At 38.9% G+C, this 26630-nt stretch overlaps 2 protein-coding genes across 3 annotated transcripts in view; both read left to right on the top strand.

The window, feature by feature from the left end:
* Positions 1-10744: 10744 nt before the first annotated feature.
* On the top strand, positions 10745-18666 carry LOC143845396 (zinc transporter). Its single transcript, XM_077353718.1, has 6 exons — positions 10745-10905; positions 10987-11047; positions 11138-11856; positions 11936-12085; positions 17743-18042; positions 18328-18666. The coding sequence occupies exons 1-6, from the start codon at positions 10891-10893 to the stop codon at positions 18520-18522; spliced, it is 1440 nt and encodes a 479-aa protein (XP_077209833.1). The 5' UTR covers positions 10745-10890; the 3' UTR covers positions 18523-18666.
* Positions 18667-20513: 1847 nt separating this feature from the next.
* LOC143893123 (developmentally-regulated G-protein 1) overlaps positions 20514-26630 on the top strand; it is a 43501-nt gene continuing 37384 nt past the window's right edge. Inside the window, exons 1-2 of one of the 2 annotated variants that reach the window (XM_077398103.1) lie at positions 20514-20665; positions 23388-23472. In XM_077398103.1, coding sequence (XP_077254218.1) covers positions 23403-23472 — 70 coding nt within the window. In that variant the 5' untranslated portion in view covers positions 20514-20665; positions 23388-23402. Of the gene's footprint in view, positions 20666-23384; positions 23473-26630 lie in introns of both variants that reach the window. The other variant, XM_077398102.1, reaches the window with a different exon arrangement.

The raw sequence follows: 26630 nt of genomic DNA, 5'->3' as shown, positions 1-26630 counted from the left end.
TAACATAAATACATGCATCCATTAATAAATAAGCAACTGATAGTTAAAATTTAAAAATTCAGATAGAAACCAACATTAGAGATCTGAAACCCAAGATTAACATAAATACATGCATCCATTAATAAATAAGCAACTGATAGTTAAAATTTAAAAATTCAGATAGAAACCAACTAATGTTTGAAATTTAAAAACTCTAATTTGATTTAGAAACAAATAATTGATTAAATTCATCGATAAGAAACAAAATAATAGCTGAAATCGCATAAGGCCATAGGTTTGTATGCTCCTATAAAAGAGAGTTTTGGATGAAGCGGTCCCAATCCCCATTACAAAGGATATCCCATTCTTAAGGTAAAGGACTACAAAAAATCAATAATTTAGCTCATCTCCTGGAACACTAATGAGACTTGATGAATAAACATTGGAGAGAATCAAAGTGCTGTTAACTATCCCTCCTTGGCTGATTGCCCATACAAGGGCTTGGATATTTCACTCTTCCATTCCCTATGGCTGATTGTTCTTACTATTCATGTTGATTATGAAGGAAAATCAGAACTCAGAATGTAATTTGTTATTTCTTTTTTCTTTACTTTGGTTGGGGTCTGCTTAACCCCAACTTGCCTACCAAAAAAAAAGAGTGATAGGCCAAGGGGCTTTAGGTGCATTTGTGTTAAACTCTCTTGCTTTAGATGCATTCATTTTAAACTCTCTTGCTTTAGATGTATTCATGTTAAACTCTACTTAGTTTGACCTTTGGGTTGATTTATTCCCCTTTTGTCCGGAGTATAATGAGATCTTTGGGAAAGGCGATTTATATGTCGTGTATTCATGTTGAGTTCTTTTGTTATGTTTTTTTTTTCTTTTGTTAGAAGCTTTAAAGTTTTGCTTTCTTTTTCCCCTTTGTTATAGTTGGTGCTGCTTTTGTTTGCTTAGTTGGATAAATTATTCAGCTTTTGGAGCTATGTCCAATCCAATATGGAGCCCACTATATCTAATTTAATCTGTGGAACATAGAGGATACTTCTCATGCAAAGAGTTGTTGCCTATCAGAATTAAAACCGAGAGAAGATGTAGGAAGCATAAACTGTCCTTTTTAATGATGATGACAATCCTAATAATACTTAACAAATAAAGAAACAAAGAGACTAAGCAGCTACAGATAACATATGTAGGCTAAATATTGTAGATTGAGAGAAGGCCAGACTAAAAGCAACTAATGAATGAAGCCATACTTCCATGGAGGCAACTTCTTATGCGACTTGCTATCAAAAGCCAACTAATTCTACAGAGAGACAAAAATGGAAAAGGCATCAAAATTCTCGTAGCTCAATACGAGTTTTTTTTTTTAATGAAGGAGACCATCAATGTAATGAAGCTCTGAAAATTCACTTTAAATCTCTAAATGATTCATTGTGAAGCTTTTAATTTTTACCTTATTGGTAAACTTGGTCAAGTGCATTGTAATGAACAGTTTGGATTGCCCTTAGAAATATTTCCAATAAAGTGAAATTATATTCTCCTATTTGTGGGATGCGTGCGGTTCTTGTGAGAAGCGTATGAGGACAACTGAATAGGATAACTGAATAACATTTGTTGCGTGAATACAATGTATGTTCTTATTGAGACACAACAAGAAAAAAAAATTGCAAAATAGGATATAAAATTCCCTTTTGGTGGGAACGAACCAGAGGTAGAAGGACAAAAATAAAAGAAGAGAAGGAATGTAACCCAACAAAGATGTGAAGAGAAACAATCCTTATAGAAAAGGAAAAAGAATGTACCCACCTTTCATATAACATGGTGAGGTGACATCAATTAGCAAATATAGCCTTTTTGAGATTAGGCTTGTGTTTTTATTTAAGGTGGGAAGTTGCCTGTTATTTATGAACTGTTTAATATATTGTTTTTGGTGTGTGGCTTTTTATTTGCAAGTTAGAATAACATTAGGAATCGAAATGTTCCTTTATGGGAATGAAATAGAGCACCTTGCACTTTACCATGTGAGTATCTCATTGATTTCATGGCACAAATATTGTACACTTTAATCCTGTATATATCGATAGGTAAATAGTGCACTATAGCTATCAAATCACAAATTTATTTGTATCTAACTATGACTACTGCTTCTAATTACCATCAGAATGTAAGGTTGGGATAAAGGAAATTCCGGAGTTTCCAATACAAATTCAAAAGAAACTCAAAACCAAATGGATTTTGATATAAATTAATTGCAAAACATAAAGGTGGCCTTATAAATAGAAAACAGTCAAAGAAATGAAATTTGTGAGGCAGGATAATCATGTTAGACTGATCACCTTTACCTGTTGATTGGGGTTGTGGCACTGACCATGGTTTAGTTTAATGGGTACAATTGATTGTTGTGCGATTTTGGTGTAAAAGTACATCGTGGTTCGATTTTACTGTTAAATAGTAGTTTCCCTTTCCTTGATAAAGATTCAGACATGTTTGTGATGATTTTACTAAGTTTTATGACCATACTTGATCTGCTTGTTATATTGTTTTTTGGTAACTGTTGAGCATTAGCTCACACCGTGTATATCTATATTTTACAGATTCCGAGGATTAGGTACGGATGTTCGCCACAGAATCTGGGCGAGGTGATAGTCTAGCGGAACATCACGAGATTCATTTCCTTACGATTGTGGACACAGACATTTATGTCGCTTATTTTAACTATTGGTTTGAACACTCATGAGTAGTGACTTATTTCAGAGAGTAATTGTAAGACCTATTGATGTTAATTTAAGCTGTGCATTAGTTGCTCTGCATACTTGTTATACAGGTAATTGTTGTGGATGGATAGCCTTGTGCGCCTGTGCGGGTGAGCCACGAGCATGCGATGCTGTCTTGGAACCCGGGTTGGGGGCATGATATGTTTTCAGGGATTAGTGAATAAACATTGACACAATCTAGAAGCTGGATTATTGGATTACATAATAGGTGTATTACACTGTAGGCGTCATCATTTCATTTTTCGTGAGTTTAGCACTTTCTTACGCAATTCCTATTTTGGCTATAATTTGCTTTACTTACACACTAAAGAAAGCAGGGAATCCTGCAAATGATATTATGAATCTAGCGGTCTAGCTTTGATTGTCCATCACTATTCAGCATAAGATCACAGCGCTTGAGGCTAAGGTCATGGGTTCAAACTCAGCACACCCACCAAAATACAATAGAAACATACTGATGTCATGCTTCATAAATCAAAAAAATATAGAAAATAATAAAGGGAAATGTGTGCGTACTCGGTCGAGTAGATAAGCTTATCTACTCGGTCGGGTTAAAAACAGTGGGGGCCCACATTTTTGGGGTGATCCAAACCATTCATTTGAGAGGCCCTTACCTAGATAAGGTGTCCACCAAAAATCAGCCCCATAGGATCATCCTAACCCATGCAACAGTGGAGGGGAAAATGGGAAAAAATGGACAAACACAGCTTGTCCACAAATCTGCCCATTTTTCCCTCCACTGTTGGATGGGTTAGGATGATCCTATGGGGCTGATTTTTGGTGAACACCCTATCTAGGTAAGGGCCTTTCAAATGAATGGTTTGGATCACCCCAAAAATGTGGGCCCCCACTGTTTTTAACCCGACCGAGTAGATAAGCTTATCTACTCGACCGAGTACGCACACCTTTCCCAATAATAAATGTCGAGATGCAATACCAACTTGGAGAAGGGGTTCAGATCTTCCCATTTGCTTACAGGGTGGCACTGTCCTTTTTGCCTCCATCAGCTTCAACCATTATCATATAGATAACAAGCGACTGTAAAGAGCAAGATGAGTAAATTGATGCCAAGATGAGTAAATTGATGCCTTGACAAGCCCAAGCATATTTGTATGATCCCTCTTATGAATCCCTTTATGAATTTATGCACATGAATTCATGTGTGAATGAATAGTTAGAATGCAAATGTGGCATAGTTTTCATACCCAAGAACGACATGGCCGAAGGTCACTATGGTTTCAAAAACGCAGATGCTGATCAAAACAAGGCCAAAGCAAATCCTATTCAATTCAGTGCAGCGCAATCGAGTACTTGGTTGATGTGACTGAGTACTCGGTTGATGCTGACATAAGTTAGGAGAGTCAAAGGAGTTTTAATTGACTTTGTAGGGCAAAATGTAGGACTGATGTAGCGATTCCAGTGAAGGTAATGGGAGTCGAGTCAGGTGAGGAGACTACGATGTGGGAGAGTTTCGAAACTATGTTCTACAAGACCACTGATCTTGTAGAACATCATGTGAGTGATCCACATGGTCTTGATCCCATCCTAATGGGCATCCCATGCGTAAGATAAATGACTACAAAAATTATGGTAAGGCTTTTCTTGGTATAACCATAAACGACGCCGATGGATCAAGCGCTTAAGATCATCCGATCGAAGTGTTGGTCGCCAGTAAAAATTTTATCCTATGGAGTTTTTAATCCAAACAGTGAAGTCAACGGGATTTGCTAGGTTTTTTTTTTTCTTCCTACAATTTCTAAAATTCCTGCCAAAATTTAGGGGTGTCATTACCAAATATGGGAAAGGAGGAGAGAGAGGAAAGAGAGAGAAAGAGAGATGACATCATTCCCTATGAAAGAAAAAGATGGGACAATGAGTCCATGTCACCATAGAAGCAATCATTACAAGAGATTAAAAAAAATCTAGTGCTAAAAGGCAACCAAACATAGGATGGGACGAAAAATTTACTAAAAATTTCGTTATCATTCTAGACCAATGGATCCGATCATGCAAATGAGGAAGAACTGGGTATATGTGAATGATCAATCGTGTATAGGTTTTTCACTAAAAGTAGTTAGGTTTTATCTTGCACAAGTACACCCAATTACAGTAAAACGACGGAGCCTCAGAACTTGACAACCAACATGTGACCATCATAATTTGCTAAGATCCTAGGGAGAAAAGGGGAGTTCCTGTTCGTAGTTTTTGAGCCTTTTGGTGCAGTCTTTCACTTGATAAAAACATCTCTGCACCTGCAAAATGAACAAAAAATACTCCGATCTATAGAGGTTTCCATAATATGCAGTTCCAGAGAGTTGGGAAATGATTTTTTTTGGGCCCATCAAATGGACGGTTTGGATCATCCTACAGTGTTGTCGGTACAGTACGTCTTGTAGGACCCAAAAAGTTGCCTTTTATAGTTGATCATAAAAGTGACTTTCTATCTAACCATTTTCATTTTTTAAAGGGTAAGCGATGCTATATACCTCCCAGATATCGACCTCGACATACTGTATTACGACCTTCTCAGCATACCAAATTCTGACACGTAGCAAATCTGACGGTCTACCCGCTGCCAAAAATAGCAATAATTTCTTTAAATAATAACTAGTTAAATATCTAGATTTCTGGTGGGACCACAATCAAACCGAGTTTGGATGTGTGCAATTTTATTTTTTTTGAATAAGAACTCCATTTTAGACTCTAAACACAGACTTTTACTTTCCATCTACTTTTTTTATATAACTTTTTTATGTAAAGTCACTGTATCAACTATCAAGTACTTTCATTTAAGAAGTCATATATCTTGTCGCTTTTTATTATTATTATTATTATTTTTCTCCCCCCTGTTTATGTCTGATACACGCGTTACTTACGATGAAAAATCTTATTTCGTCCCAACTTTGATCACGATGGATTTTGGATGCGAGGTTCAAATGATCGCGACCATTAAGATTTGGGACCCTGGTGAAATAAGTTTTTCTCCAATAATTCGACATTGAGGACAAGGTCGTTTGTAGGGGGGAGGAATGTTATGTGTATTTTCTTATATTGTTGTTATGAATCCGAATCGGTTCGTAACGTGATTTGATTTTCTTAGAGGAAAGATCAACCTCTTGATCCACTTCGAGAGAATGATCAATCCTCCTCTGTGCAAAAAGACACAATTTCTAATATAGATTTATTCATTGCTTTCCATTAATAGTAATATGTTCTTATATAAAGCACTTAAAGATAAATATAGAAAGATCTTATGATAAGAACAGAAATAACCAAATAAAGATTATCATATCTTAATCTAACATAAATACTAAATATATCATATCTGCTCTTATTCACTAAAATATCTAATTAATCAACTAAGTGGGACCCATCTAGGCACCTAACATTCCACCCGCCTTGAAATCAACCTTGTCCTCAAGGTTGAAGATTAAGCGCTGGTTGGTGAAAAATGAGATCTTACGTCACTTTCTTCCTCCCTTCGTCTTGTAATTAGTCATCATTACACATGTTGTTATTAAGAGTTTACACGGCTCCACTTTTAAACTATTCTCATCAGACCGTTCATCAAAGTTCCTTCGTTTCATTTTTTTTTTTGGAATGATTGGATGTTGATGCACGGATGGTTGTGGGGATCGCGCTGGTGTTGGATGGGTCGAGAGGAATGACGAATTTTCCGACGACGAACTCAACGACGCTGAAAATCAACGAAGACTTTCTTTTTTGGTTTCTTCAATTTTTCTTCTATCTTCTTTCTTTCTCCGTTCTTTTCTCCTCTTTTTCTTTTTCATCATGCAAGACTTCTCGATCACCATGTCGATTTTGTTTAAGCCTTCCACAAATTGTCGTTGCCATTCCTTCAATTCCAAAACAAGTGTTTTGATCTTCTGAAAATCTTCACGCATCGAATCCAAAATCTTTGAAGACGTAGCCATGGCGCATGATCGACCGCTCTGATACCAATTGTTATGTACCCGAATCGGTTCGTAACGTGATTTGATCTTCTTAGAGGGAAGATCTGTTAGATTTTGATTTTCAAAATCTTATGTTTTGGTCAAAAATAGTGTCTAAAAAAATATTTCTAAGCGTGTTTTGGAAAAGAAAACATTTTCTTTTGGCAAAAGTTCTTTTTTGAAGAGAGTGTAGAAGTGATGGGAAAAAGGTAGTCCCGTATCGAATGAGAAAAAAGAAAGAGTTGGGCTTATAAAGCTTTACTCTTTTCTCTTTTTTTGTTATGGTGCACAATGGGTCTTAGCCATGGGCGGAACCGCGGGACGGTGCAACGCACCGTTCGTACAAGCGCATGCACGGCATGGGCTATAGGGCGCATAGTGGTGCTTTTTTAGGCACACTTTGCACGTCGCATCGTAGCAATTGGAGCCTTTCATTTTTCCAGATTTTATCTGAGCCATTGGATCCAGATCTAGTTGGATCGGTCTTGTGGATTGACCGAAAAGGTTAGGTCGGGTTGGGCCTTGAATTCGGGCCCAGGGGCTCCAACGGATAGTGCATGAGCGGGCGCGATCCGAACCGTCGGATCGTAGCTGAGCCTCTTCATCCACTTCGAGGGAAGGATCAATCCTCCTTTGTGCAAAATGACACAATTTCTAATATAGATTTCTTCATTGTTTTCCATTTAACAGTAATATCTGCTTATATAAAGCACTTAAAGATAAACATAGAAAAATCTAGAAAGATCTTATGATAAAAACGGAAATAACCAAATAAAGATTATCATATCCTAATCTAACATAAATACTAAATATATCAGATCTGCTCTTATTCACTAAAATATCTAATTAATCTACTAAGTGGGACCCATCTAGGCACCTAACAGTTGTATGTGGGGTTAGCTAGTGCATAGTAGTGGGTATGTGTTTTAGTGTAATGGTCATTAGTTTTGGCTAATGTGTTTAGCTTGGTGGGAGCTAGTTACTTATGATGTGTCTTGTTAGTGGGTAAGTGTGCTTGTGATGTGGCATTCCATCTTACTTGTATTTATGTAGTAGCAATTCTGTGAAATTATAAGAAAATAAGAATTTTACAGCAGCAAATGAAACTTTGTTTTGGAGAGTCATGGCTCCTCTATAATCGAGCCGTTAGGAGGTCCGGTTGCCTCGAATCAACCTCTCTCCCCTCTTTTTCTATTTTCTTTTTGTTTATTTGTGTTACGGCGGATTAGGCACGTAACAGAACCATGAAAATATTTCTATGGTCCCTTGTTAGGGATGGGTGGGGGACGAGAAACTTGAGAAGTTGTGTGAGGGGGAGAATGAAAATCCCCAAAAAACAGAGACTAAAACCCAATTTTCACCTTTTTTAGAGACTTTTTCGCGCTCTCTCATTTACTGTCCAACTTCCATGCTCAATTCTCACAATCGGGCTCACAAATATTCCATGGAATAATTTTCCACCTCGGCCAAACATGTCCCAGTTCCTTATTTTTTTCAAAAAGTACTGCATAGACCACATCATAGGATGATCCAAACTGTCCATGTGATGGCACACAACGTAAATAAGTTGCTCCTAAAAAAAATATGATCCTAGCCCTCCGATCTATAGAGGTTACCATAATATGCAGTTCCTTTATAGATCGAAGGGTTCGGATAGTCCCATGGAAATGATTTTTTTTTTTGGGCAACCTAATTACGTTGTGGCCCATCACATGGACGGTTTGGATGTTACATCAATTCACCGTATGCCCCTTGTAGGACCCAAAAAGTTGACTTCTATAGTTGATCATTTTCATTTTTTAAAGGGTAAGTGACTCTTCAGTGTATTTAATTTTAAAGAGTAAGCCATGCCACGCGCGGCGACGTGCAATACTGCAATGTAACCTCCCAGGTTTCGATGTCGACATCCTGTGTACACTGTATGTTACGACCTTCTCAACATACCAGATTTTGACACGTGGCAAATTTAACGTTCTACCTAGTTTGCCAAAAATAACAACAATTTCTAGATAATGACTAGTTAAGTATCTAGATTTCTAGTGGGACCACAGGCAAAGAGAGTTCGGATGTGCTAAGATTGCCGCCATTTCTGCAATTTTTTTTTGAATGAGAACTCCATTTTGGACTCTAAAAATATGTATTTTTTATCCCCTCTTGCGCAGGAAAAAAAGGAATAAAACACCGACTTTTACTTTCCATCTACATTTTTATATGTTTTTTTTTTTTTTTTTTTTGTGTAAAGTCATTGTATGCGAGTACTTTCAATTAAGAAGGAGAAAAGAACGGAATGTGGGCTAATGTTTGGAGAAATTACGGATTGCGGCAAATCGGGTGGTCAAAAGACCCTGATACCCTTCTGACATCAACATAGTCCTCCTTTTTCATTATTACTATTAAATTGGCACGCTTCACGAGGCTTCTTTTGGTTTGTTGAATGTGTATTTGAACCGACAGAACCTTGGGTTTGTTTCTATCTTAGCCGTCGGAAATAACTAGAGACGGATCGATGCTTGACACGTGTTGGAAAACTTTTTGGAACGCTGGCGTTATCTTTTCTCACTTCTCTTTTGGCTTATAACGGTAACGTTATTGAACACGTCTCTTTTAGTCCTCATTATTTACCTCGGCTCACCCCATTATTTATGCCGGGTACCCATTTTTTCCGCCAGCGTACACCCTAGGGCTGCAACTTGGGTTGATTTTTACCCGATCTGCATCGACCCGACCCGACCCGAAAATGTTTCTTGGGTTTCAGGTCGAGCCGGGTCTACGTTCCAAAAGCCCACATGAATCTCGGGTCGAGCCGGGTTTGAAGGGGCCCGACCTGACCCGAGTTACTTAAGTTATAGTATGTATTTTTTTTTCTCTAAAACTTTGTTGCTTTAAAAGTGAAAACTTAAAACTAAAACTAAAACTCACGCACGTACACAATCACAGGGACTCTTTCCATCTTCTGTCCGTTCCCCCTATAGCTCAGGGTTTCAAGTTTTAACTAAACAGTTAATGCACTAAATAGTTTGTTGTTTATCCCATATGAGTATAATCATTTTCATTTGGTATGATGCATCAATTTATTCTTTTTGGACTAGTTATTAGTTAATGCACTAAAGAGTTTGCCATGCTTGAGTTTTTCTACTTCTATGAGTTGAGTTGCCTTGCAAACGAGAGTTTTCCTTAAAAAATTGCGTCAACGTAAAAAAACTCGACACGACCCGAGATTTATCATGGGTAGGGCCGGGTTTGGGAATCGTGGGTTTTCCGAAAAAAAAACCCGACCCGAGATATTTCTCGGCTAGGGTTGGGTTCTTCAAAACCCAACCCGTCCGACCTGAGTTGCAGCCCTAGTACATCCTACTTCCGCTGGCGTACACCCTATTTCTACTGCGTACCCCATTATTTACGCCGGCGTACACCTTATTTCCACTTACACCATGTTTCTGCAGGCGTACCCTTTAATATTCCGACGGTGTACTCTAGAATGCGGCGGCATTCTCAGCCAAAAGAGACATGAGAAATAATGAAATATTCAATAACGTCGCCGTTCTAAACCAAAAGAGAGTATTCAATAACGTTTCTAAGCCAAAAGAGAAGTGAGAAAAGATAATTATTAACTTTGGATTGTCAACGTTACAAAAAAGTTTTCCACCACGTGTCAAGCATCCATCCGCCTTTAGTTATTTCCGACAGCAAAGATTGAAACGAACCCAAAGAAGCCTCGTGAAGAGTGCCAATTTAAGAGGCAGTAATGAAAAAGGAAGACTCTGTCCGTGTCAGAAGGGAATCATGATTTTTTGACCACCCGATTATGGAGATTAGGCCGTGTTTCATTCTTGTTTTAAAAGGTGCCCACAATCCGTAATTTCTCCAAATATGAGCTCCCATTTCCTTACTTTTCTCTTTAGGAAGTCATTTATTATTATTATTATTATTATTTTCTCCCACTGTTTCTGTCTGAAACACGCGCGCACACCCGTTACTTACGTGTAAAATAAGGACAGAGCGTAAAAAATGAATTAAAAAAAAGCAATTGAAATGTCGACATTCTTTTCCATTAAAACGCTGGAAGTTACCCGTTGCTTCTAAAACCCAGCGTTTGGCACAAAAAGAAAGAATTCTCTTTCTACAACACTCCTTCCCTCCTTCTGTCTTGAATTCCTGAAAATTGCAGAACCTGAAACTAAGACATGCAACTTTACAAGGTATTTTGAGAGGCTACTCTGAACAAGAACAAAACATAGCCCTTTTATTTTTTTCTAATCAGAACTCAATTTTTACTGCAGGATCTCGACCCATTCGTCTATATCATTGCCCATGTGAGAAACAGAACCCAGATTCTCTCTGGTAAGATTTCAAATCCCCCCCCCCCCCAAAATTATTTTTTTTTATCAATTTTTCATCTCAGAATTCTGAATTTTGCACAAAACTTATCAGAAATGATTTCGGGATCAATTACCACAACAAGTTGTACCCGCGCGGCCGAAACCCTAGCCTGCCGGGACGATTCAACGGCTCTGCCGCTAAAAATGGTGGCAATCGCCGTAATTCTGATCGCCGGAGTCGCCGGAGTCTCGCTCCCGCTCGTCGGAAAAAAACACCGGTTTTTTAATACAGAAGGAAATCTCTTCTTCGTAACGAAGGCGTTCGCGGCCGGAGTTATTCTAGCCACCGGATTCGTACACATGCTACCGGATGCCACGTCAGCGCTGACCGACATCTGTCTGCCGCGGAGGCCGTGGTCTAATTTCCCCTTCGCTGAGTTCGTAGCCATGGTGGCCTCGCTAGGAACTCTGGTTATGGATTTTGTGGGGACTCAGTATTATGAGAGAAAGCATGAGATTGAAGAGGAGAGAAAGAGAAAAGAGATTGAGGGATTAATTGGGGGAGATGGAGAGCGAGTCGAATCGGTGGAATCGGTGTTTGGAATCGTTGAGGTTGAGAAGGATCGGAATGGGAAAGTATTGGGGGAAGAGGAAGGAGGAATGCACATTGTGGGGATTCATGCCCATGTGGCTTCGCACGGGCATAGCCACCCGCATGGGAACAACACGTGCGAGGGTGCTGCACGTAAGAAGGGCCAAGTGGGACATGCGCATGGTGACGTGGATGATTGTGGGGCATCATCGCACGGTCGCCACGTGGTCGTGTCTCAGGTAAGCTTTGGCTTGTTTCTAACTTACGCCTGTTTGTGTAGTGCGCACTATAGTTTTTTAAATGTTTTATTTTTTGTAGATTTTGGAGCTTGGGATTGTGTCGCATTCTGTGATAATTGGGCTTTCGCTAGGGGTGTCTCATAGCCCTTGCACGATTCGTCCTCTAATCGTTGCTTTGTCGTTTCATCAGTTCTTTGAAGGATTTGCTTTAGGGGGATGCATCTCACAGGTATGTGTATAGTTTAGGGCCCACCCAAAAGAATTCAAATCCTTTTGCAGTTTTGCTAGATTATAGTGGGTCCCACTACCTGCTCTATTTTTCTTTTTAATTATCCTTGTTTTAGTCTACTACTATAATTATAGATAATCAAAAGCTGAAATTGGATGTTTCCATCATCACCTAAAACATAGTATAGTTGTTTTTTGCGCCGATTTAATGATCCTGACTGTTCTATTCAGGGCCTGAAAATGGATGGTTGAGATAGAATAAAAAGCAGCTGTTTGACAATGCTAATCGTGCGATTGGTGGGAAGTAAATGTAGGATGTGTTTAAATCTTCTGTTTTAGTGTGTGCAATGTACAACACAAATTGGCTTGGTAGGATCATCTTGGGGCTTAATGGGTTTATCGTTTGAAGTTGTTAGGCTTTACATGTTTTGAATTAGATGTTATCAAGTTGTTAGTTATTACTAAGGTAGTTGAGACTTGAGAGTTATCAGGGGAGTCTTTAGCCACTTAGGAAAAGTCGAATAAAAGGAGGAGAGGTTTGCACATGGAGGAGTTCATCAAGAGCCTTTATGAAAGCTCGAATAAGCAATGACAGAGCTACGATAGTTGGTAACGACCATGAATCTTAAATAGGAACTGGTTACCATGGTTAGCAGGCAAACAATGACCGAATCATCCCGTTTAGGGACATGCTTCAACGTGTAACGATAAACCAAGATTGATTTTCCTCAGTTCAATGGGGATGACCCGAAGGGACAGGTGTAGGTCTACCATTAGGAGCAATTTTTTGAGTTTAACCGGATTGAAGAAAGGTACAGGAGCAATTGACCTCTCTTCACCTAGATGATAGGCCATCCAATGGTTTCAATGGTGCACGAAAACCACTGGGGAAATTAGGTGGGGTGATTTTGTTCAGGAAATTCTCACTCGTTTTGGGCAATCTGTGTATGAGGACACAGTTGGCGAATTGACCAAACTCAGACAAATAGGGCTCGTCAAGGCATACCAATAGAAGTTTGAAGAGCTAAGAAATAGAATTTAAGGCTCACATGAGTCGGTTGTTAAAATAAGCAGCCTCAAGAACCAATTTCGGTTGGGAGTTCGTATGTTCAAGCTCTCAGCTATAACTCAGGCCATTGTGTTGGCACAACTACAGGAGACTATTGAATCTGTGACACAACGACTAAAGAGCATTCTACAACCTTACGTGCAGGGTAACTCCATGTCCAACAACAATATATCTCCTACTTTGAGCAACTTGCCACCTACTAAGAGCCTGACCCAAGAAGAAGTGAGTGAGACGGAAGCAAGGCATTTTTTTTGAAATGGACTGAGCTACAGGCGCTTTTTTATAAGCTAATAATGATGTTTGAGACGGAAGCAAGGCATGTGCTATAATTTTGATGAACGCTTTACTCCAGGCCATAGTTGCAAGAAGCAAAAACTATTTTTGCTGCATGGAGATTGTGAGGAGGACCAGACGGACACACCCAAAGACAATGAAGATGGAGCAGTGGCTGATGAACCCGCGGAGGAGATGCAAATCTCAGTGCATGCTCTGGCTGGATCCATCTCATACCGAACAATTCAGGTAAAAGGGTACGTACCGATAACTTCTTTGACCCTGAAGTAGCCAAGCGAACTGGATGCAAGGTTGAACCTACCAGCCCTCTTACAGTGTGTGTAACCAATGACACAAAGATAGCTAGCGCAGCAAGATGCCAAAACTTTCAATGGGTGGTTCAAGGGACCACTTTTTAGATCGAGATGCGCCTTCTCCCATTGGGCGATTGTCATATGGTGCTTGTAGTACAATCATTGGTGACATTAGGGACAATAATGTTACGCAGCTCAAGATGGAGTTCTCCGCCAACGGAAAAAAACATGTTTTGAGAGGGGGTTGGGGGCAAGGGTTGCTCAATCAGATTAATCGATAGAACCCAAATGCATACATAACTGAAGAAACCACTCTCTTGGGACATGGCGCGGCTGTTCATGCTGCAAACCGAGCCAAGTGAGGAAGATCTTTCACCTGATATTACTGAGTTGCTGTTGGGGTTCTCTCATGTCTTTGCTGAACTACACAGACTACACCCTCGAAAAGTACATCAACACTGAGTACCACTTAAATTAGGGCACCAACAAGCTAACATTAGAGCCTATCGTTAGCCAACATCCGAACGACAAATTTGTGAGACTCGGACCACAGGCATTATACAACCAACTATGAGTCCTTTCTCTTCTATGTTGCTAGTGAAGAAAAGGATGATTCATGGTAGATATGCATAGATTATTGAGATTTAAACTTGGATACCAGGTACCATCTAAGATAAATTTCTGAGTCTAGTCATCAACGATTTGCTCGAAGATCTTCATGGTGTGAAGTTCTTCTCCAAGCTAGCCGCGTTTGGGCTATCACCAAATTCATGTGCACCCTTCAGACGTTCACGAAATGGCTTTCAGAATTCACGAGGGTCATTATGATTTCTTTGCCATGAATTATGGTTTGCCAATGCTTGATGAGTCAAGTATTCCAGCCCATAGAAGCAGGAAACGCCTAGGGTAGGTGGGAAACGCGTTTCCGAAACGGGTAGAAACGCTTTTTGGAAAATGGTGAAACGCCTGGGAAACGTATGTGAAACGCTTGTGAAATGCGTTTCTTGGAATTTTAATACTTTTAAAGGGTATATTTAAACCCCCTTTAGCTTTCTGTGAACAACCGTATCTAGTTTAAAGATAAATACACTAAAGAGGGTTGTCCTTCTCAATATATGTGTTACCATCACATTTATGTGTTTCACTGGTGTTTCCTTTAGGTTTCACGTACGTTTCACTAGCGTTTCCTTTAGGTTTCCCAAATGTTTCCCTTGCGTTTCCCAAACGTTTCCCCTGCGTTTCCCAAATGTTTCCCTTGCATTTCCCAAGACGTTTCCCAATGCGTTTCACATGCGTTTTTCTATCGTTTCCTGTTTCTCGTTTCCCCTTTGCTTTTTTCACGCGTTTCACGTTTCCGTTTCACGTACCGTTTCCCGTTTCCGTTTCCCTAATTGGCAACTATGTTCCAGCCTCATCTAAGGAAATTTATTCTCATATTTTTGACATATTTTGATGTATAGGAGGAATTGAGAAAAGCATTTGCAAGACCTGAATCTTACTTGTGACTTTTGAGCCACACACCAACTGGACATTAAGAAGGCTTAGTGCATTTTGGACGACGAGGACTAGATTCACTAGAATACCTCGGCCACATCATATTGGCCGGTGGGGTTGCTCTGCTGGCCACGACCCGGAACCTTAAGGGTCTTGCATGAATTTTGCTGTTAATCAGTTATTGGAGACAGTTCGTTCGGGATTACAACAAAATCAGCCAACCACTGACAGCCATACTCAAGAAAGATTCGTTCCACAGGTCAACAGAGTCAAAACAAGCCTTCGAGTTGGGAAAAAAGCTATGGCAACAACACCATCCTGCCATTGCCCGATTTTTCAAAGGATTTTGTGGTGGAGTGTCATGCATCTGGTATGGGAATCGGCGGTGTATTAATGCATGATGGAAGGCCTATTGACTTTAACTGACCACTTCAGCCTAAAGTACCTTCTTGATCAAAGAATCACCACCTTAGGCCAACAAAAATGGTTAACCAAGCTGTTGGGCTATGAGTTGGGACTCCACATATGAAAAAGAATGTTGGTACTGGTGTATGCGGTGAACCAAATGGTGGCAATATTTGTTAATACATCCTTTCAAGATCAAGAATGCCTACTGCAGCCTAAAGTACCTTCTTGATCAAAGAATCACTGACTTATCCTGAAGATGAGTTTCTCCTATCACCCGCAAACCGATGTGAAACTTGAGGTTGTGAATATCTGCCTTGAGAATTACCTACAATGCATGACCGCTGACAAACTCAAACAATTGGTCAACTGGTAACCTCTGGCTGAATGGTAGTATAATACCACCGAACATTCTCCTGTCAAACCTACTCCTTGTAAGGCCTTGTTATCACCAGTCTCCGCCATCAATATGTTCTGGGTGAGTCGGCAATAACATCGGTTAAGCATGAGATGTGGGGTTGGGAAGCCATGGTTTGGTTATTATGTGAACATTTGCAGCAAGCCCAACACCATATGAGACAACTAACAGATACTTATCGATCCGATAGAGTTTAAAGAGGGCGATTGGGTATATCTTCGGCTTCAACAGTGTAAACAACCTTCTTCGGCCCTAAGAAGAAATGAAATTAGCACCTCGATACTTCGGCACATTTCATGTGCTCCGACAAATTGATAAGGCGGCCTAGAACCAGCCTTCTCTCCTTGAATATATCCGGTCTTTCACGTCTTTCTCCTTAAACAAAGTAGGGTTACACACCTGTAATCTTGGACTGTAGACTAATCAAACGGAATAATTGTTCTGTTTCTCAAGTTTTTATCCAATGGTCCAACTCATTTTCGGAAGACTCCTCATGTGAGGATCGGCAACATGTTGGTGGAACATTTCCACATTCCTGACCTTGAGAGCAATGTTGTTTGAAGGGTGACTTGTTAGTGTGAGGTTGTTTGAATTATTTTGAGTTAGTTGGTATGAAGTTGCTAGTTGTTACTAAGGTTGTTGAGAGTGATAAGGATTGTCTTTAGCCACGTAGGAAGAGTCCATCGGTTGTGACGGGTGATGGCGGGCTCCACTATGGCGTCAAATCCGAAGCTCGCAAGAGAGGAGAAGAGAGAAGGTTGCGAAAGAGGGGATTTCATTATCTTTAGAAGTCGCGGATAATGGAAACTCAACTTTGACCTAAGATTTCATTATCTATGATTTTGAAGGCAATCTTGTGCATAATGGAAACTCAACTTAGACCTCGGATTTCATTATCTATGATTTTTTATTTTTTTGAAATAGAATTACATTATCCATGATTTTCAAAGGCAACATTGTTGAATTGTTACTTTTTTTCTTCTAATTCTTAGTTTTGGGTCATACAAATCTCGATAGCTCTGTTATCTGAGGATAAATTGTCCATGGCAACAGGAAATGTGAGATGAATGGGAAATTTAACAGTGTTTGATGCCAGCCTGGAATAAACTCACTCTAGTTTTCAAGGGTGGGGGACTTACTGTTAAAATATACGAATGAATTCTTTATCTGTAATACTAAATAGCCCTGGGGTTGTCACCGCGGGGATGGAAATCCTTGGATAAGCTGTTCCTGAGATTGGCTATCATGCTTGGATAAGTTTATCTTGACTACATTCACCAATTCTGTTCTGGTTATATTTTTATCCAAGAACACGACGTGAACAGTCGATGACCAGTATATCCAAGGATACAATAAACCCTGGCTTGCTACCCCATGGTGAACATCCCCAAGGGTGTGATTGCGTAGTTCCCCTGCGGTATTCCCAGGGAATTCTGATCAAGGTTTTAAATTTCGGTTTCGGGGGTAATTTTGGTCCTCACTGAAACCGAAATTTTAGCCGAAATCCCGAAATTTTGGCCCAAATTCGGTAAAGGCGCTCGAAATGTCGTTTTTTGGGCCGAAATTTCGGTAATTTCGGTTTCGGCCCTCACCGAAATCTGAATTTCAGCCGAAATTTAAAACCTTGATTCTGATCTCCATTTGCATGCTTAATGATACTGTCAAAAATCTTTTATTACGTGCAGGCTCAATTCAAGACATCCTCTGCTACATTGATGGCCTGTTTCTTCGCCATCACGACACCAGCAGGGATCGGCATTGGCACCGTAGCCTCGTCCTTTTATAACCCTGACAGCCCAAGGGCTCTAGTTATAGAGGGCATGCTCGACTCAGTCTCGGCTGGCATCCTTATCTACATGGCTTTGGTCGATTTGATTGCCACCGATTTCCTCAGCAAGAGGTTGAGTTGCAATTTCCAGCTGCAAATACTCTCCTATCTCTCACTCTTTCTCGGTGCGGGCCTGATGTCTTCACTAGCTATCTGGGTATGAATTAAATTATCATGTCATCTGTTCCCTTCATGTAATCTTTATTTTGTTAGAAAGGTTTTAAGAGTGTACTCAAATGTATCTGTTAATTCTTTTTTATAAGCTTGATGGGGAGAGAAGGTGTTGTTTCTGTTGTTCATGATCATTGTGTAAATTTAAGAGTGGGTCTAAACTCTAAAGTCCGATGGCGGACGAAGATCTCATTTGAAATGCTGAGGCACACAAAAATTAACTGCTTAAAAACATCTTAATGGATGCATTTTTCATCATGCTTGATCAAAGGTCTATAATCATCCGATGATGGTGGGACAAAGGACAATAGCCCTGACTTATGATGGCCAACGATATCCCTGGACCCTAATCTGTCACAAAACAGAGAAGTTTGCAGTTTTTGTTTTGGTAACAAATAGAGAGGTGTGTTCTTCAGCTGCGAAACAGGTCCTTTCTCTAGGTGGCTTTGCAATCGATGGTCTCTAGTGCTTAAAAACCACACACAGGAGGTGGCTTTTCATTTCCATAAAAAAAAAGTTTAGGCCATGTTTGTTTTGGATTTTGAGAACTCATTGTGAGTCTAATGCCTGATTATTGGATTCAAATGTATGTTTAGGCCATGTTTGTTTTGTTTTGGATTTTGAGAACCAAATTTATAGTTAATTTTGACGGATCTATTTTCATCAAATCGCTGGGGACAAATCCTCAGTCCACTGTTATGATGATGGGAAGGTAAAAACATTCTATTCTTCTTGTTTTTGCCTATGTTTCTTCATTAGTAGAATAAAAACACTACTTAAGGGATAACAATATGGAGCAAGTAAAAGGGCTGATTGGAGATGACCTAATAACATGTGGGAGGCAAAGCATTTCGGTTTGCATAATTCATGGAAATGCCGCAACAAATGGGTAGCAATACCAACTACTTATATAAAACCTGACTGAAGAATGTCACAGAAAAATAAATTATTTACTTCTCTTTTTTTGATATACACATGACCTATCCTCTCTGTTTTCAACTTCCATGCTGATGTTGCAGTTCTCAATGATGGACCCACTATATGAATTGTGTAGATCAATGATCAAATCAAAATCTATGCAAGTTGCACTATCAAAGGATGCAAATGAATTGCACCATATCATTCCAAGATTAGAGAAGTGGTATTATAATATATGTTTTATCCTTTTTTTTGGCAGATAGATGGAAGTGAAAATGGTGTGTGTGTGTGTTTGAGAGAGAGAGAGAGAGAGATTGTTTTTCGGCTGCCAAATGGCCCTAACAAATCACTTCTCATGCTTTCTATCTTAGTGCCTTGTCTTGACTATATAAGCCTACCAATGTTGCCCATGCCCCAGCCAAGGGTTTGGTTTGAAGAAAAGGCCTTTCCACATTGAAAAGTTTCTTTCCCCAAAAACCATACCTTTTTCATAATTTTTAAGAAAATTATTTTTACTATTTGATTTATCGGATATGAAAGGGAGAACTCTTTTTAAGGAGAATCATTTCTCTTATTTGGATGGTTGTTATGTTAACAAAGGATAAAAGATAAATAACGCCTTTCTCCAACAGCTTAAGCTTTTGGAGAAGTTGGTAAGTTAACATGGTATCAAAGCCAAAGGTCTCGAGTTCAAATCCCTCTGATAGTAAAAATCCACATGCGATAGTCAGCCGAAAGTGGGACCACCTGTACCACGTGTTTGCCAAGTGGGACACATGTGCGGGGGAGTGTTAATAAAGGATAAAAGATAAATAACGTCTTTCCGCAACAGCTTAAGCTTTTAGAGAAGTTGGTAAGTTAACATGTTCTACATAAGGAAAATGGAAAATGATCATGTTTATACTAATACGGCTAGGATGGGGGCCAATGTACACCGATCAATGCCACCCACTTATAAAGTAATGAGTTGTATACTGATGGGGCTAAAATGGAGGGCCTAATGGCAAAAAAGATAATGAGCCTACACGCTTGCTAATCAGTACTTTACTAGCAGGTCTAGGATGCAGGCTGCATCGACCAAACATTAATCGGGCACGAATGTGTAGTCCTTAGTTACTAGTTGAGCCTACATAAAGGCAAAGATTTTCCTCTCTATCAAGTACTTTCATGCCAATCAAATAGACCATACAACATGTTGGATGCCAAAACAATCCTAACCTTTCGATCAAGAAGGAGTGTTATTATCACTTCTTCATAAAAAAAAAATTGGACTGCTGATACTAGGGCTTGATCTAGCCTTTATCCGCGTGGCCGTGTGGGATCCTTCATTTCGAGATCCCCCTTGTGGTGGCCCACACGGAGCACCAAGGTACCGTGTGGCATATCAAAAAAAGGAAAGTGATATGGGCACAATTTGTTTTACTAATTGCACAAACTCACCTTGTCTTTTCTTTTTTTATAGGTTTGTGAGAGCTTTTGGATCTTTAAATGATAAAGACAATACTAGTTCGTGCAATTATTAAAAATTGGTTGTGCTATATCATTTCCCAGAAAAAGAAGAAAAAACCCACAACGTTATAAAAAAGCTTAGAGCCCTCCGATTCTCACTCCTCTCATTGTGTTTCTCATTTGCACTTTCAGATTCTTTCGTTGATAATAAAGGATTTTCGAAGTTCTCTTTCTAATCAGTGGTAATCATCTAAAAAACCCTAATTTTTCCCATTAATTGGCTGCAATGTGCCTCTTTCTTGCCTTTTATCCTCGATTCGATTCACTCTCTGGTCTTGCCCTTTCTTTGTTTGATTATAACACAAAATAATTGTTCATGCTACATGGGTTTCATGTATTATTCAAAAAAAAAAAGGGTTTCATTTATAATAAAACAATTTCATCCTTTTCCCCTTTTTGCAACGCAATTCTGAGATCTTTTTGTCTTATTACTGTCCTCATAGAAGGAAACAAAGCCCAATTTCGTAGATAGATTTTTGATTTCTAGGTTTCATTGGTTACTATGAGAAGTACAGTGTATTTTGATTATGATTTATGCTAGGCAAGAACTGTGAAAAGATTTCTCTTCTGTTTAAAATTTTCATGCTTTTTCTTTATAAGATGGGTTTTTTTGGGTGAATTGTTGGTACACGTGTGTAGAACTGAGCTGGGTCTGTGAAGAAGTTGGAGATTTTCATTGACATGAGTTGTTACTTCCATGTTTATTATTATGGCCTTATGGAATCTCTATCTGAGTAGTGGAATATTATCATGATTTTTATATAGGAAAACAATAGGAAGGTTTTTTTTTGTTCTGTTTTGTTTTTTTTAACGCGATTCTAGTATTGAGTATATTTAATGCTGAGTCAATTACCAAAAGATTTGGGCTGAGTCGTTGCGGTTTCAACGACTGATTATGAAGTGTTTCTATTGTTATCTCTAGAATCTTTATCGTAGCCTTCAGATAAGTGACTTTATCTGGATGCTTAACCACCCTAGCATTCAAAATGAAGCAATTATTCATTGTGAAAGAGGCTGGGAAGAAGATAGAGCCTTAGAAGTTTGTAACTCTTCTGTCTCTGGGCTGAGTTTTTGCTTTAGATTTCCTTTTAGGAGACTTAGCTGTGGACTGCTGGAGGATTGATAGATTATGTACGGTTTTATAAGTGGATGGAAAAATGGCGGTCAGTCTAATTAGAAGAAATATAAAAGTTGTGTGAGAATTGAGATACGTGGAAGGACGATCACCGAGGTCTTCTTTCTTAAAGTAGCTAGAAGAGCCTTACCAGCTCCAAAAACATCTTACTAATAGGGGCGCACTAGCTGCAGAAAATGGTTAAGTAATCAGAGGGCTCAATGGTGCGAAAGATCAGTTAAGTAAGGATTCCTTACTATTTTTGATATTCTCTATGGGTTCTTTATTCTGGGCTAGGTAACCAGTGGGTCATATGACACAGAACCACATAATCTAGAAGAAAAAACAGACCATATGAAAATACACAGTAGTAGCCAATAATATCTCTATCAGAGCCTTCTTGAGCCCTCGTTCTATCCTCAATTCCTTTCCCCTTTTACTATAAAGCGGTGCGGTAAAAGCAGGCTCAAAATCGGTAGATAGTGTGGGACAGGAATCTGCAGCTTTGTTGTTGTTGTAGCAGTGGCAGTGTGTTATAACGGGCACTTCTTATCTCCTCTGTGACCCTAATACCAATGTCTGAGGGGTAGGGGATTTTCACATCTGCAGACCTGTTGCATTTAGAATGATCGCACTTGTGTGTCCAAAGGCAATCTACACTCATTATTAAGTATGTTATGTACTCAAAAGCATCCATATTTCAAAGGTGCACTAGTGCTTGGTGATTCTATTTCTTTCGTTGCTCATTTTCCATCAGTAGCTCTTCTCGAACTTTATTTCCAATCTATTCCTTATTGTTCCAATAGCTCGCTCTTCTCTCTTCTCTTCTTCTTGTAGTTGGAACTTGATGTAATATCCAAGTCTTAATATTTCATTAGCAGTAGTTATCTGCACCCTAAGAGAGCATCTCATTTTTTTTTAAAATTTAGAAAAGGCTGTATTGAACTGTTTCTCATGAAATTTTTTGATCTGTGTGAACATGTTGAAGTTTAGAACTACAATGAGGCTTAATTTATGGTGAATTATATGCTATGTTGCATGGCTATGGGTACACGTGTCAGAATTTGACACAGGTACCAAGAATTAGATTCGACAAACCTCATAAAAAGGATTCGTGGAGTCAACAATTTATTTTAATCAATTCTAAAATATAATTCTTTTACATTATATTATGCGTTCAACATGTAATATATTGTGAATTTTGATAGATTAAATAAATATAATATTTTATTTCTATATGAAAAACTTACTACTAGCATGGATAAAACTCAAAAGTCAAAGCATGTGGTAGTTGTAGATTTGTGCTAGTAGTATTTAACAGAATAGATAAAGGAGACTAAATGTTTCACACTGAATCTTGAAGTACTTGGAATCTGACACATGCGACATGGGTACTTCTCCCATTTAGAAAATCCATTTAACACAGATTATACAGCTTTAGTAATAGCTACATCCTTGTAATGCAGAAGTAAAAACATGCCCTTGAAAACTAGTTGTCTCATATGTTTTGATAACTACTTATGCAGTCAAATTTCTTTTATGTTCCTCTCTCCTTGTGTTCTAATCTTATTCTTTGCACTCTTGAAAGTTTTTACTCTAGTATGTAGTGCTATTTGCCTTTTCTCTGATTTTTAACAGTCCATGTTGAGATTGGCTCCAATATAGACCACTTATTTAAGCTGTTCGAGTGGTACTGTTGTGAAATTTTTTTGTTTGTAATTCGCTATGAACCTCTCAACGTTGCAAGCACACTTTTAGCTTATTTATTTATTTTTTGTTTCTTCTGGCAGATATATCAAACAAGGATGGGCATTGTAGAGAGGATAAAAGAAATTGAAGCCGAAATGGCACGCACACAAAAAAACAAAGCCACAGGTACTTGGTTACATCCTCAGTTACTTATGAAGTTCTTAGTCTCAAGGGTCAATATTTCTCTTATATTTATAAAATATTGAAGGGCTTGGAGCTGATTAGTTGTCATTTCATGTTTAGAATAATTTGTGGATGATTTTTAGTAAGTGAATAAAATTTATTACAATAAAAAGTTCAATACAAAGAGGAAGAGCCACCAAACTAATACAAAAGTCTATACATCTAACATATGAACTGTAGTTATTACATTACTCTTACCCCATATTTAGCAAGCTATCAGCCCTCTAGTTTCTTTCTGTATGAATGTGTGATACTCTTCCAAGTTTTGGATGCAAAGCTATATTTTAAATGGGTGATTGAGGTAAGAAGGAATTTTGGGGAACAATTCTTGGAGAGGTTATTCGAAATTGAAGGTTGTTATCTAGGAGTTATCGTCATTCGGGAAGAGTTTGGGCTACGTGGAGTCTCCCATCGATGGTTTCCATCAAGCACAACTTTGATAGAAGCTCTGGTGCAACTTGAGGCTAGTCAGTACTCAGTACCACAAGAGCTTCACTAGGATCTCCTGCAATGAGCCTCTTTCTTTCATTTTACCTCCGATTTGATTTGGTCTTGGGTATTTTTTTCTTCTTTGTTTCATTATAACACAAAATAATTGTTGATGCTATAAGGGTTTCATTTATACACCTGGTTCTAAAAAAGGGAATATCCATCACAATTTCATCCTCATAAAATGAAACAAAGCCCAATTTCGCATATGGCTTTTTGGTTGCTAGGTTGTGTTGGTTAGGATGGGAATTATAGTGTATGTGGTTTATGATAGATGCCAGGCAACAGCCGTGAAAGAGGGGCTAGGAAATGTTATGCACACTACTGTATTTTGCTGAGGGCACTCCTCACTTTATTAAAAGTACGGTATGGCCCGCACCATAGGATGATCCAAACCATCCATTAGATGGGCGACAACCTAAATAGGTTGTGCCCCAAAAATCATTTCCATAGGTTGATCCTAACCCTCCGATCTATAGAAGGTTAGGATCAACCCTTTAACATTCAGATCGGACGGTTAGGATTAACGTATGGAAATGCTTTTTGGGGCACAACCTATTTAGGCTTTGGCCTATTTAATGGACTGTTTGGATCATCCTATGGTGCGGGCCATACCGTACTTTTAATAAAGTGAGGAGTGCCCTCATCAAAATATGGTAGTGCGGATAACATTTCCCTTTTTTTTTCATGATGTTGCTTTATAAGACGGAGTTTGGTGAATTGTTGGTACACGTGGGTAGAAGTGGGCTGGGTCGGTGATGATATTGGAGATTTTCATTGACAGGACTGGTTACTTCAATGATCATTATTATGGCCTTGTCGGTAATTGTTTGATAAAGGAGACCTCTATATAGGAATATAATCTGGAAGGCCTCTAAGGATCAATACCCCATGCCGATGGCCAATTTGTTGATTGATGGAATAACTAAGCATGGGATCCTCTCATTTATGTACTGTTACTCCGGCTACAACCAAATCTTCATAGTCGAAGAAGACGTTCACAAGACCGCTTGCATCGAAAAAGGAGCTCACATGCTGATTGGTGATCCATTAGTGGCTACTACACAATTGTTGGTGGTAATCAGTCACATAGAAAAGAAAGAAATATGTGGTAATTGAGGCTTAGTGTCGAGGCATAATACAAGGCAATAGCTTGTGTGATTTGTCAACTTATGTGGCTTCAAACACTCTGAGAGATGGGAGTAGAGAGTGCCATTCCTATGAAGCTCTGTTGTGACAACCAGACAACTATTTACATGACCTCTAACTTATGTTACATGAGAGAATACAAAAATACCGAGGTATACTGTTACTTTGTTAGGAAAAAGGTGGAGATCAAGATTATTACTGTTTCCTACATTAGATTAGAAGATTAGCTCATTGACATTCTCACCAAAGCTGTTCCTCGTGGTCCTTTTCAAGACATTCTTCGCATGCTGGACATATTCGACATTTGTGCAGTAGCTTTAGGGGAGGTGTTGAAAGATACATTAGGTTCATATTAGTTTTGTGCTTTATTTCTTACTTCTTAGTACATGTTTATGGCATTTAAATGTCACTTATGCTCTGTTTGGTTGGCGGGGTTTTTTTTTTCCTGGGATTTATGTGGGAGAAAAAAAATCCAAGGAGATTGGTGGGAAACAAAAGTCCTAGAAGTATCCCGGTAAAATAAAAAACCCATGTTTGGTTGACCGGACTATGGTGGGCAAAAAAAAATGCTTTGTTTGGTTGCTTGAACTGTTGGGAAGAACAAAATTCTTCTCAAGCTTATTTTTGGTTCCTAGGAGTATTTTTTCCCTTCCTCGGGTTTCGTGCGGGGTTATTTTGGTTCCTGGGATTATTTTGGGCCCACCAACCAAACGTGGGTTTCCTGAGGAAATCCCACAAAAGTCCCAAGAATAAAAAAAACCCGGCAACCAAACAGACCGATATCACTTAATAAATGAAAGAGGGATGCTCTATGATGGAAGCATGCCCAGGTCCACGACCCTTTCTGTTCCTCTTTTTCTCTTTCTTTCTTTCTTTCTTCATATTCTTGTTTTCCTCTATTTCTTTCTCTTATTCTCCATCTTCAATTTCTACAACAACCAGGTAACGACCCATATAGCAAAGCGATTCCATATTTAATGAGGCCTAAACTTATTGAAGTATATTGTCACTTTATTTGAGAAAAGGTCTCTTGTAAGCAGACATTTACTCCATATGTGAATTGTGAAGTCCAAAGATCAGTTAGTAGACATATTTACCAAATCTCTTGGTCATGTTCAGTTTGAGTGTTTGTGCCGAGTTGGGCATGGGAGACATTTTTGCTTCAACTTGAGGGTGTGTGTTGAAGTTTATTTACATTATGCTATTATGGTTATTAGTATGTCATAGGGTAGAACAACCTCTTTCTTTATTTTTCACTTACTAATGGAATTATTGTAATATTTGCAACTTATTGTTGAATAAATACAAGGAAAAAGTCGTGATGTGTAGTATGCTCCTTTCCAACCTCACGAGCTTTCTCTATTCACACTCCAACTTCTCTTTTCTTCTACTCTTTTGTTAATCTTATAGCTCTCTTGACAGGCATCAATATCGACATTTTTTGCCTAGCTCCATTGAGAAAA

Source organism: Tasmannia lanceolata, unplaced genomic scaffold (genome assembly GCF_043159265.1).
Source record: "Tasmannia lanceolata isolate RefF3 unplaced genomic scaffold, GAP_Taslan_0.1 ptg000015l, whole genome shotgun sequence".
Classification (NCBI taxonomy): domain Eukaryota; kingdom Viridiplantae; phylum Streptophyta; class Magnoliopsida; order Canellales; family Winteraceae; genus Tasmannia; species Tasmannia lanceolata.
The sequence above is the reverse complement of the archived record's forward strand: the minus strand, read 5'-3'. Positions and strand labels throughout refer to the sequence as shown.